We start from the raw sequence: 13,221 nt of genomic DNA, 5'->3' as shown, positions 1-13,221 counted from the left end.
TTGTAGAGATGGGTTATGCCATGTCTCCCAGGCTGGTCTCAATCTCCTGGGATCAAGTGATTTGCCCACCTTGGTCTCCCAAAGTGCTAGGATTACAGGCATAAGCCACCACGCTCTGACTGGTATTGCTTTTTAAATATGGTATATTGGTTTCCTAGGGCTGCTGTAACAAAGTAGTGTAAACTGGGTAGCTTAAAATAATAGAAATTTATTCTGTCACAGTTCTAGAGAGAAGAAGTCTGAAATCAAGTGTTAGAATGGCCGTGCTCCTTCTGAGACTCCGGATAGAATCTTTCTTTGCCTCTTCCTAGCTTCTGGTGGTGGCTGTCAATTCTTGGTATTCTTTGCTGCTGCGTCACTGCAATCTCTGCCTCTGCTATTACATGGCATTTTTCCTTATGTGTCTCTGTCTTCTCTGTCTTCATATGGAGTTTTTTGTTTTTTTTCTTCTTATGGGGACACCAGTCATATTGGATTAGGGTCCATCCTAGTGACCACATCCAAACTTGATTATATCTGCAAACACCTTGTTTCCAAATAAGGCCATTTTCACAGCTACCAGGGGTTAGGACTTTAACATACCTTTTTTGGGAAATACAATTCAACCCATAACATGTAAGTTACATTGAATAGTTTTCCAAATGTTAGACCAACCTTGTATATGTGGGATAAACCCACTTGGTCATGACATACTATCCTTTTTATATATTGTGGATTTTATTTGCTAAAATTTTATTTAAAATTTTCTTCCTAATAAATATTCCTAAGGAAGCAGTCTACATTTTTTTTTTCTTATATGGCCTTTGTTTAGTTTTGGCATCAGAATAATGCTGGCCTCATAGAAGTAGTTGGGAAATATTTCCTCCTTTCCACTTTTCTGGAAGAGTTTTTGTGGAATTGATATTATTTCTTCCTTAAATGTTTCATAAATTTACCAAAAAAGCCATATGAATCTTGAGTTGTTTTGTGTGTGGGTGTGTGTGGGGAAAGCTTTTAAGCTACAAATTTAATTTCTTTAGTAGATAAATAGCTATTTAAGTTAGCAATTTCTCCTTGAGTGAACTTTAGTAGTTTGTGTCCATCTTATGAAAGTTGTCAAATTTGTTGGCATCAAGTTGTTTATAATATTCCCTTATTATTATTTTCACATTTATAGAATTTGTAGTGATGTCACCTCTCTTGTTCCTGCTAGCAGTAATTTGAGATTTTTCTCTTATTTTCTGATCAGTCTGGGTGGAGGTTTTTTTATTTTATTGATCTTCTCAAAGAACTCACTTCAGTTTCATTGATTTTTTTCTTTTGTTTTCCTGCTATTTTATTGCCTTCTGCTCTGATCTTTTTTATTTCTGTTCTTCCACTTTGATTTCACTTGCTCTTACAGTAGAATAGGAGCTTATTGATGGGAGATCTTTATTTTCAAAATAGGTGTTTAGCACTATAAATGTCTTTCTGCTTTAGCTGCATCCCACAGATTTAGACTGCCTTAGCTGCATCCCACAGATTTTTATGTAATGTGTTTTCATTTTTATTCACTTTGAGATTCTTTCTAATATCCCCCTTTGAATTCTTTTTTTGGTGGGGGCCGGCAGGGGACAAAATCTCACTGTGTCGCCCAGGCTAAAGTGCAGTGGCACAATCTTGGTTCACTGCAACCTCTGCTTCCTGGGTTCAAGTGATTCTCATGCCTCAACCACTAGAGTAGCTGGGATTACAGGCATGCGCTACCATGCCCAACTAATTTTTGTATTTTTAGTAGAGATGGGTTTCGCCATGTTGGTCAGTCTGGTCTCAAACTCCTGGCCTCAAGTGATCCCCTGGCCTCAGCCTTCCAAAGTGTTGGAATTACAGGCATGCCCCATGGTGCCCAGCCCATCCTTTGAATTCTTAGTAGCTCATGTGTTATTTAGAAGTATGTTATTTACTTTCCAAATATTTGGGAGGTTTTTCTGGATTCTTTTTGTTATTGATTTCTAGTTTAATTCTACTGTGGTCAGACAACATACTCTGTATGATTTTTTTTAAAAAAACCAACTTAGGTATAATTTATATACCACTTTGAATGATTTTAATCCTTTTAAATTTATTGAGATTTGTTTTATGGCTTAGCGTATGGTTTATCTTGACAAATGCTACCTGTGCATTTGAAGAATGTGTATCTGCTGTTATAAAGTGGAATATTCTATAAATGTCAATTAGGTTAGGTTGGTTGATAGCATTGTTCAAGTCTTCCATATCTTTACTGATGATCTGTCTCCTTATTCTATTAATTACTGCATTTTACAGATAATTAATTGTCTGACTATAATTATACATTTTTATATTTCTCCTTGCAGTCCTATCAGTTTTGCTTCAGTTACTTTGAAGCTGTCTTATTAGATGCAAACACTCTTAGGATTGTTATGTCTACTTGATGAATTGAAATGTCCCTCTTTATCCCTGGTAATATTCTTTGCTCTGAAGTCTTCTTTGATATTAATATAGCCATGAACATTTAACACTTAAATAGAAATTGCCAAATTTCCTCTCAAAAAGTTTGTCATTACATAAGGTGTTCCCCCATTCTTGTCTGTATCTTGAGATTTTGATATGACCCTTCCTCTAAAAATGTAATGTTTCTTCTGAATTGGGATGAGCTAATGCCTTGCCAGGCCACTGATTCTTTAGCTGCACAATGGTAGCAATTAATTAATAGCAGCTCTGAAATCACATATGTGTGTGCAGGGGTAGGGGAGCAGACCAGGGGTTAGGCACAGGATTAAGGGGAAGAAAGATTTTGAAAAGACGAATGAGAAGTATTTTCATTGTCAGAAAAGGCATAGGCAAAGGGGCATCTTAAGCCAGTTCAAAATACTAGGGCCAGATGAATTAGATCTCAGGGCAGTGAACTTGTGATGTCAGAGTCACTACAGAGGTCTGATAGATCTCTCCAACTCAAGGTTGGAGACAGATCTGATAGGTGTATCCAAGGTTGGAAACAGGTACTTTTTTTTAATGGGTGAAAAAAAAAAGTAGCCTATTTGTGTCAGTGAAGAACGTGATGAGTACCGGGAGCCAGAAAGTGTTCACTAAAAACTAATTTAATTCATTTTTTTTTTTTTTTTTGAGACGGAGTCTCGCTCTGTCGCCCAGGCTGGAGTGCAGTGGCCGGATCTCGCTCACTGCAAGCTCCGCCTCCCGGGTTCACGCCATTCTCCTGCCTCAGCCTCCCGGGCAGCTGGGACTACAGGCGCCCGCCACCTCGCCCGGCTAGTTTTTTTGTATTTTTTAGTAGAGACAGGGTTTCACCGGGTTAGCAAGGATGGTCTCGATCTCCTGACCTCGTGATCCGCCCGTCTCGGCCTCCCAAAGTGCTGGGATTACAGGCTTGAGCCACCGCGCCTGGCCATTTAATTCGTTTTATTTGCTGCTAGGGTTACCCAGTTGGTGGATCTGCATAGGCCCCAGTTGCCTTGGCCCCCAGAGAGAGGTGGAACCAAATAGGTTACTAGAGACAAACAGTTCCAGGAGATTCTGTCTGATGGGTTGCAGTCATCAACTTCAGACAAGTACCTGGTTTTCCTATTAGGCGTGTTTTAACTCATTAGGTCAGGCCACCACTTCTCCATCTGTCTGGATGAGGCAACAGCAAACAGCGCTCAGCAGACTTTATTAAGTACTCAGGTCTTAAAGACCTTCTGTTTGGTGGGCTCTGCAGTCACTAGAACCACAAACACACTACTGGATAATTATTGTTTAATTATTACTTAAAAACTGATGGGCACAATACAATCACCACATTAATTACCCCATACAGCATCTGTTTTCTTTTTTGCAGTCATCCCCACTCCTCCCCAGCCCCTCTCCCCACTTTAATTGAAATTCAGCTTGCTGTAACACCTCCTTTCTCCTGGCCAACTGGATCTCTCCATTCACATGAGGGAGAAGAACAAAACCGAGAAGGCCCCAGGGATTAGAGAGTTTTGACAGCTGTCCAAGAGGAGCACGGAGATAGGGCCAAGTACGGAGGCAGGACAGAGACAAACGAGGGACAAGAGAGTGACGGAGGGAGGGAGAGATAGGCAGGGAAACATCACAGGAGCATTAAACTGGACAAAGAGTCACAGAGACAGGCGGAGATGTTTAAAGGGGCGCTGAAAAGGGGAAAAGGACGAGAAAAGACAAAAAGGAGAGAAATTGTGGCGAGCTGGTGAGGAAAATGTGAGAGGCTCAGGAGGGCAGGGAGACAGAAGAGAGTTCGTCAGGAAGGAGGGGAAGAAAGGCCGGCCTCTAGGGACAGGTCAGTCCAGCTTGGGGACCGATCTGAAGATCCGGAGAAGGCGGGCGGGCAGCCTGGTGTTCCCCTCACACACCTGGGAGTGGAGTGGGCGGAGGAGGTGGCCGCTGGGCCGGGTGGAGCACTGGCGTCGGGAGCGGAGAAGCAGAGCGCGCAGCGCCCGGGCCGCAGAGCCCCTGGACTAGGCTGGCTTGCGCCCTGCAGCCCCGGGCTCGCCCGGCGGCCCCGCCCCCTCCTCGGCCCGGGCTTTTCCTGCCGAGCTCAGGAAGCCGGCCTAGCACAGCCTCGAACAATAGCTCGGGACTCAGCCTTCGCTCCCTGGGAGGCCGGCGCAGGGAAGCTGGGACAGGGGGCGTCGGCGCCGCCGGGGGCCCGCAGCGAGCCCTCGGCCCGGGCCGGAGCTTCAGTTCAGCTCGGCGCTCCAGGGGTCATTGTTGGCGGCGACTGAGGGAGCGGGAGCCGGGGGAGGAGCTGGGGAGGCGGCGGCTGCGGCGGGAGCCAGAGGGGGAGCCAGAGAGCGAGCGAGCGAAGGAGGGAGGTAGCGAGTGAGCGAGTGAGCGAGGGAGGGAGGAGGTAGAGAGACAGGGAGGGTGGGAGGGAGGAGGAAAAATAAAGAGGAGAGAGCGGAGCAGGGCTGAACAATAGAGACAGGCAGACAGGCGAGCAGGAGAGCCAGCTGCCGCTGCTGGGGGACAGCGGGCACCCAGGCAGCCCGCGCCCCGGCCTCGGTTCCCGGCCCTAGCCAGACAGCAGGCGGCCAGCGCCCTGGGGAAGGGGTACCATGGGGGAGCTGGCGGCAGGCACCCCTAGCCCGCCGCGCGCCTCCGCCTGAGGGAGGCTCGGCGTTCTCTGCCCCTGCCCCACCGCCCAGCGCCCGCCCTCGAAGCCCCCCGGCCGCCAGCTCTGCGGCCGCTGCGCCCCGCGCCCTCCGCCCATCGGGCGCCTAGCAGCCCTCGGCCCCAGGCTTCTCTGGCCCCCGGCTGCCCTCAGACGCCCTCCCACAGTCATGAACCCCCCTGAGGGAGCAGCGGAGGAAGGAGGAGCAGCCGACTCGGACGTGGACGCCTTTTTCCGGACAGGTAAGCTGGGCAGGGCGCGGGGGGCCCGGGCTGAAGGCTGCTGCCTCGGACGCGGCGTCTCGGACAAGTTTGGGGAAGGAGGGCTGTTGCTGCCGCGTGCGTGTTGGGGGCCAGTGCCCCCTCGGCGTCGGGGCGGGAGTTGCCGAGATTCTGGTTGTTATGGCAGTGCTGGCTGCGTTTGGGGAGGGCGTGGGGGCTGGGAACTCCGCGCCCCTCCGCCTTCATCCCAGTTGCGGGAGTCCGTGTTGGGGAGGCGGGAGGCGGTCCCCTCGGGCCGCCTTCTCCCGGAGCGCGGGGATGGGCGGTGTTGGCTCACTTTGCAGCGCGCCGCTCCGGCTACCGGCGTCCCGGCCCCTCCCTTGGCTCCCCCTCCCCCGTGCCTGTCAGCGGGGCTCCCGGCGGCAGCCCTGGGCCGGCACTCCTCCTCGCCGTCGGGGGCCCGGGGCCCTGATGTGCACAGAGGGGCGGCGGGGACCCGGCGCCGCGCCGGCTGCAGACTGACAGGAGCGGGGCGGACGACATGGGTCTCGCCTGGTGCGTGTGGGGAGCCGGCCCCTCTGACTTGAGAGGCAGACCCGGCTGGGAGGGCGGTGGGCGCCTCGGACCTCCCCCTTGTCCTCCTCTTCAGTTCTGGGAACGGAGGAGCTATTCATAAGAATTACTCATTCCTGGAAGTGTGAGTTAGCGTCCCTCTCATACACACCCACTAAGTCTCTGCTTGCTGTGAGGTGTAGAGCCCTGAGATGTCTTTCTAGATCTTTGCGCCCCTGCCATCGTCCATGTCCCGGGTCCATTGCTCCTCCTGCTCCCTGGCTACACGGTCCCTCCCGGGAACCGGCACTGACCATCCTCGTTTTCCACCACCTGTGACCCTGTTTCTCTGATGGCCAGGGATTCCCCATCTCCCTGTACCTGTGGCTTCCACTAGCTTCTGTGTGTAGCTCCCCATGTCCCCATATGTCTGAAACCATTTTGTCTGGAATCTTTGTCCCAAAGAGTCCAGTAAGTTACCGGGGTCCCATGCATCTGCTCTCCCTTTTGGAAAGTTGGATTAGAGGACATGAACTGGTGGGGGTCAGGGGTCAGGTTAGCTCTGGAGGGTCTCTGCACATCCATCTGTTTCCTAACCCTGTTACCTTGCCCTGGAGGTCATCTCTAGGGAAGGGGGTGGGGTGCTTTGTGGGGGAGACTTGTGGCTTTGGAAGTCAAGACTTGATTGGCTCATATGTTCATTCTCTAGTTGATGTGCAGAGGAAAAAGCTGGATGACAGGAGCTGCTGCCAGGGTCTGGGGAAATCAGAGGGAGCCCCTGTCATTCTATTCTGCTTCCTAGGTCTAAGCCTACCTTCCTTCTCTTCCTCCTTCCTTCCCTTCTTCCTCTTCCTGAGACATGGATTATATTTTCTCTCTCTTCTTTCTTCTCTCTCATACACAAACAGCCCAGCACCCAAAAGCATGAATTCTAAAGAGGTGGAATATAGGGACAAGGTTCTGGGGGCTAAGTGATATCCAGAAATACTCATTATGAGGACGAGGAAGGGAGATATGGGAACTCATAACTGGGGCTAGAAACAAATTGACCAGTCAATCAAAAACCCAGCTGATCCCTCTTGCCTCCCAACTGGGGCAAAAGTCTGCATTTTCTTAGCTCTAGGGGAAAAATCTTGAAGTGTGAGCCTTTCCACCTTCCCTTTCAGGACCCCACTTTTACCTTTTGGTGTCCACTCCTCTTTCCCCTTTGTATCATCCAAACACTAGGTCCTGTTCATTTTCTGTTCCAGGCACCTGTAGCAGAGCTCAGTTCCTGGAGGCTTATTTCTGACAATAAATTCACACAGTGTTAATGGTGTTAATGGCCAATAATAGTCCAATGTGTAACTTTTCCCAGGGCCTTTCAAAACACAACGTATGGCACACATTATCCAACCCTGGCTCAAATCACAAAATAAATAGCAGACTCGGGTCAGTCTCCTGTGGGACTCCTATGTTGGGGATATTCTCCCTCCTCCTTGGGCAGCCCAGTGGCTGAGCTAAGTCTGATGTGCACTTAGTATCAGAGAAAGGTTAAGTCCTTGGTGCATAAGGCTGGAAATGACTGATGACCTGTAACATGTTGCAAGAGGGGGTGGGTCAAGGACTACACCCACCCTGTGTGGCCCTCTATGCTTGGCTCACTGACTCTCACCACACTTCTGGTCTCTAGCCTAGGCTCTTGCTGGGGATTCGTCTTTTTTTGTTGTTAATTTTTATTTTAGGTTCAGGGGTAGAAGTGCAGGTTATATAGGTAAACTATGTGTCACAGGGGTTTGGAATACAGATTATTTCATTACCTCACTAATAAGCATAGTACCTGACAAGTATTTTTTCTGATTTTCTCTGTCCTCTCACCCTCCACCCTCAAGTAGGCTCCTGTGTTTGTTATTCCTCTCTTTGTGTCCATGTGTTTTCACTGTTTAGCTCCCACTTATAAGTGAGAACATGCAGTATTTGGTTTTCTGTTCCTGTGTTAGTTTGCTTAGGATAACGGCCCCCACCTCCATCCATGTTGCTGCAAAGGGCATGATCTTTTTCTTTTTTTATGGCTGCATAGTATTCCATGGTGTACATGTACCACATTTTGTTTATCTAGTCTGCCGTTAATGGGCATTTAGGTTGATTCCATGTCTTTGCTATTGTGAACAGTGCTGCAATAAACATATGCGTTGGTGGAGATTCTTAAGCTTAGAAAAGCCATATTTCTAAACCTTCTCCCTTCTGATTCCCCATCTCTATGGAATATAGCACTGTACCTGACAGGCTGGATAGATTATAAATGTATTCAATTGAACATCTGAGAAATCTTCAAACAAATTTTCAAAGTCCCTAGCACCAGGGTTACCCCTTTCTTTCTGATGGAAAATTTTGTATGCACAAGGACCGAACTGGAAATTGCTTTGTCAAAATTCTGGCGTACTGTGCTTCTAATTAGGCGTATTTCGAATTATTCTGTCATTTTGGTTCCTTACTTGTCCTCTCTTGATTATTTTGGTATTTCAATCCCTTGACCAATTGGTTAAGCTAGATTCCCTAAATCTCACTTCCCTGTGTGCACATGGACACAGACACCCCACCCTACCCAGCCTACTATTCTAGATTGGTAGACTCCAGATTGTCTTCCTGGGAATTCTCTGTGCCAAGCCTGAGAAAGTGAGTTACAATAATTTTATTGATCATACTTAGGAGGCAGAGGAAGGGAGATATGGGAACTGATAACTGGGACCAGAAACCAATTGACCAGCCAATCAAAAATAATTATTCGGTTCTCACTAGAGCCTTCTGCTGTCCAGGGTGCTGTGGAACACAAAAGAAATATTTGAAGTGGTCTGTGTTCTCAAATTTTGAAGAAGATTGACAATTACTGTTCAATTAAAGATTAATTGCTAACCATTGTGGTGCTACAAGTTAAAAAGTTGGCAGAACTACAGAGGAGGTGGAGCCTAGGGTGGTCCTTCAAGGGTGAGTGGAGAACGGGCAGTGGCACATGGGAGTTTGGGCATTGAAGAGCCTGGGCTGACACAGAGGAAGATGTAGGTTAGTGAGGAGTGGGAAACAGGATTGGAGAAGTGGGGCAGGGTCAAATAGGGAGAGTCTTGAAAGCACAAGAGTGGAGACTGGATTTGATTCAGAGGCAGTAGGGAGTCATTATGGATTCTTGAGCAATGACACATCATGAAGAAAGTGTTTGGAAAGGTTAATCTGGGGTAATATGATTGAATAAGTGGACAAAAGTAGGGTATAATCTAGGGAGATGCAGAAGTGATCCGGAGCTGAGGGGGAGGAGCCTTGGTCTGGGTTGGTGGCAGAAAGGATGGGGAGTCAGGGATGACCTCGAGACACATTTTTAGAGGTATGAATGTGGGGACTTGTTGATAATCTACTGATGGGGGAGAGGAAAATGAAGCCCATGAGGAAACTGAAGTATGTGGGTTGAGGAGCCCAGAGGACTGACAGTGTCTGACTGATGGACAGGTGTGGGCTGGTTGAAGACAGGAACTGGTTTTGCAGGGCAGATAATGATGTTAGCTTTGGACATGAAGCATGGGGGGGCGACTCAGGGAAATCCAGGTGGAGCTGTTTTGTCAGCAGTTGGAAATGTGAGACCCAAGACAGGAGCATGGCTGGAGGCTAGGGCTGTTGATGTTGATTTGGAAGGTTGGATGCAGCTGAAGCTTTGTGAATGCATCTGCTCTCAGAGGGAAGGAGTAGAGGAAGAAAGGGAAGGGCGAAAGTTAGATTTTGGGGTAGAAATTCTGATTGCAGAAGTGGCAGCAGAGGAGACTTGATCCTGGAGACCCCAGGGAGTCAGTGTGGGCTCTGATGTGATGACAGGCTGCAGACAGGTTGAGCGGGAGGAGTGCTGGGGCATGATGGAAGAAAGACCCTGCGCGCTCCAGGAGCAGAGGATTAGAAGAGGTGTTCAGAGGAGGGATTTGCGGTGGTGAGTGGGAATCAGCTACTTGCAGAGTTTATCAGTGAAAGGAAAAGGAGGTATGTGCTTAGCCAGAAGGGACATTAGTATCTAGAAAAGGAATTTTTGTTTTTTGTTAGAGTCACAGCAGGTTTGGAGGTGGCAGGGAGAAAATGTGTGGAGATAAAAAAACTGAGGAGGCTAGAACGAGTGTAGAGTTTGATACCTGAAGAAATGAGATAAGAATCGGTTCCCTAACAAAAGTAAGAGCTTGGCTTTGGTGAGCAGCAGAAAAACCTTTTTCTTTAAGGTGCAAAGGAAAAAAGTAAGAAGATAAATGAAAAGAGAGTGATGTGGAGATATTTTCTACCTCTGTCCTTCTGTTGAGCTTTGCTTCTGTGAATCTAGACATTTTCAGTTGAAGTGTTTGTGGTTACTTGGGCTTCGGCCAATCTCAAACTCAACTCTGTCTTTCCAGCTTTCCAAACTAGCTCTTCCTCTTGACTTTCTTAATTCTATAAGTGACATCTTCACTCTTCCAGTCATGGTATTTAAAACCTTGGTATTGTCTGTGAGGAATCTCTCTCCTCCACAAACCCTGTTGGATTATCTTTCATAGTTAGCTCTTGTTCATCCACAGGGCATGACCCCAGGACAGGCCCCATATGCCCCTCATGGACTCCTTTCCTGGCCCTCATTCTCATCCCTCGGAAGCTGTTCCCTTAGCCCCACTCTAAGTTGGACCTGCAGACACTTTACACTTCCTAAAGCACTACTTTCATCACACCACTGCTTGCTGCTTGGACCTTCAGTGAACCCCTAGTGCCTTCAGGGTCAAGTGTCGACCTCACAGCTCAGCTCCAGCCAGGCTGCTCTCCACACACTGCCCAAGGGCGCCTGCATTCACAGTCTCCTTGGATCAACCACCCCAGCACCCTCCAAATCCAACACAGTCTTTAAGACTTGAGCCCTATCTCCTTCTGGGAGCTTTCACAGCTCACGATGACAGCCCTTTGAATTACTCACTGTCTGTACTCATTTTCTCACTTCATCGGTATTGTATTGTTATTTAGCCTTTTCATACATGAAGGCTTGTCTCCCCCATTGAATTTATTTGTTCTTTGGAGGTAAGAAAAAGGATCTTTTTAAAACCTTGTGATTAATCAAAAAACGCCTCCTCACAATATAAAGCAAACTTGGCAAAATATAAGCAGCTATTGAATCTAAGTGATGGTTTGTTTGTATTCTCTGTATGATTCCTTAAACTTTTTTCTTAAATAAGAACCCTGTCACATCTAGATAGGGAAACTTAAACTGTTGTCATGTCCAGGTCATATAGAAGGGAGATTTTGGAATAACAATCTATGTTTGCACGCAATTCTTTGAGTAAATGTCACCGCCCAGTCTGTACATTGCCAGGTACCTAAAAAGGGAGGAGTCTCTTACTTCCTGAGCTTGCTTTTGCAGCAAAGGAAAAACATCTTTTTTTTTTTTTAAGTTATGCTTGATTCTCCAGAGTGTAAACACGATGCTTAATTTAATGCTTATTGTCCCTTCTTGATCTCCTCCACTTTCACCCATTATGAACTGGGCTTTTGGTCACCCCATTTTTCAGGAGCCTTTGGGGGTGTATTGGGAAGACTTTGTGGTTCTGGAGAGGGAATGTTGTTAATATTTCTAATGCTATATTTTTTATGGGCTATTTCTACTATTAATATATTTTAGAACATATCAGTGACATCCAGGTCCACCTCTATAAGATTTGGCAAACTTTGCTTCATCCTTGTGCCACAAATCACCAATAACTTTATTACTGGTACATTCTGTCCCATCATATTTGATAATCCCTTGAGGGATGAAAGGCGGTTTTAGAATAAACTGAAGCTACAGTAAGAAATTAGCTGATAAGTAAGAAAATCTTCCTGACTATAAATAAAATCAGTAAAACACTGTAACCTGTGAACTAGAGTTCTTCTTAGATGTTGGAATTGAACACTTTTTACTTTTCAAAGTTTTCTGTAGTTCTGGTATTTGATAGTTTACTGCTGGAGGTGGGCAGTATGGTGTAGCCCAGTGGTTCTCAACAAGGGCAATACTCCCCTTCCCACCCCCCATCACAGAACATTTAGCAATGCCTGGAGACATTTTTTTGTGTGTGTGTCATAACCTGGGGAGGGTTTGCTACTGGCATCTAGTGGGTAGAGGTCAAGGGTGCTGCTAAGCATCTTACAATGCACAGGACAACAAATAATTATCCAGCTCCAAAATGTCAGTAATGCTGAGATGGAGAAACCCTGGTATAGCTAGAGGATGATAGGCTTTGGATGGAATAAGTTCAGCACTAACTAGGGGTAGGATCTTGCATTAATTATTTAGTATCTCTCATCCTCATCTTCTGCAAAATGGGACTGATAAAGCTTGTTTCACAGGTTGAGAGGATTAACTAGGAAAAAAAAAACATGTATGGAGCATCTAGCGGTCTCTGACACAGTAGAAGCACAAGAAATCCTAGTTATCCCTGTTGTTTCTGCTGTTTTAATTATTGAATGTGATGGACAGAGGCTGAAGGTCTCTTGAAGGCGTGCTGGGCAGGGCTTTTGACATGGGATGTGAGAGGGTGCCAGAGAGGCAACATGATGCAGTGCAGGGAGCCTGTGTGTGGCATCAGAAGGCTAGGTTTTGGGCCTCGGCTCTCATTCATTCATTCATTAAATCATTTGTTTGAAAAATATTTATCAAGTGTTTACTATAGTCATGTACCACGCATGCTATGGGAGTATATAAAGCCATTAAAAACAGAATGTAGAACAGGAATGGAAATGGATATAAATATACACCCTCTGGGAGCACTTGGATATAAGGGGTTAAAAGGGGAGGAAAAAGTCTATGAAGGAGGCCGAGAAGGCCAGACAATAGAGCAGGAGGTAAACACTCCATTTTGCTCTCTACTTACATGAATAACTTGGGCAAATGACTTTCACATCTGTGTAAGATGAGGATAATAGCCCCCCTGCCCCGACCCTTCCCTTATAGAGCTGCTGAGAGACTCAAATAAGATACTGTATCTGAAAAGTCTTTATAAGTTGTACAGTGCTATCCAAAAATACGTAGATCTTTCCAAATTGAACATTCTGTTACTCTAGGTGCCTCTTCTGACAAGTATTGTCTTATTTAATCTGACTTCCATGGGACCTTTCCAGTCCAGGAAGATATACAGTTATTCTCATTGTGGTTTCCCAAGGGGACTGGATGGGTCACCCTTTTACAGCAGGTCAGGGGACCCCTGTTTTCTCCTCCTCTGCATAAGTATAAGAATGCCAGTGCCCCAGTCCCTGTCCGGGTCGTGGGGCACGTGGCTCGATCCATCTGGAGAAGGTTCTTGGTTCTTACTTCTGCTGAGCCTCAGGTGTGCGCAGAGAATC

The 13,221-nt window shown here is 46.8% G+C and overlaps 1 protein-coding gene across 18 annotated transcripts in view; it reads left to right on the top strand.

Moving 5' to 3' along the window:
• The first annotated feature begins 4,895 nt into the window (after window positions 1–4,895).
• LOC105470260 (kalirin RhoGEF kinase) overlaps window positions 4,896–13,221 on the top strand; it is a 700,354-nt gene continuing 692,028 nt past the window's right edge. For 8 of the 18 annotated variants that reach the window (XM_071089172.1, XM_071089152.1, XM_071089145.1 and 5 more), the window contains exon 1: window positions 4,896–5,352. In XM_071089172.1, the coding sequence (XP_070945273.1) occupies window positions 5,280–5,352 (73 nt within the window). In that variant the 5' untranslated portion in view covers window positions 4,896–5,279. The remainder of the gene's footprint in view (window positions 5,353–13,221) is intronic. The other 10 variants (XM_071089192.1, XM_071089190.1, XM_071089184.1 and 7 more) reach the window with 2 other exon arrangements.

Source organism: Macaca nemestrina, chromosome 2 (genome assembly GCF_043159975.1).
Source record: "Macaca nemestrina isolate mMacNem1 chromosome 2, mMacNem.hap1, whole genome shotgun sequence".
Taxonomy (NCBI): domain Eukaryota; kingdom Metazoa; phylum Chordata; class Mammalia; order Primates; family Cercopithecidae; genus Macaca; species Macaca nemestrina.
Note: the sequence above shows the minus strand (reverse complement) of the source record. Positions and strands in the feature narration are given on the sequence as shown.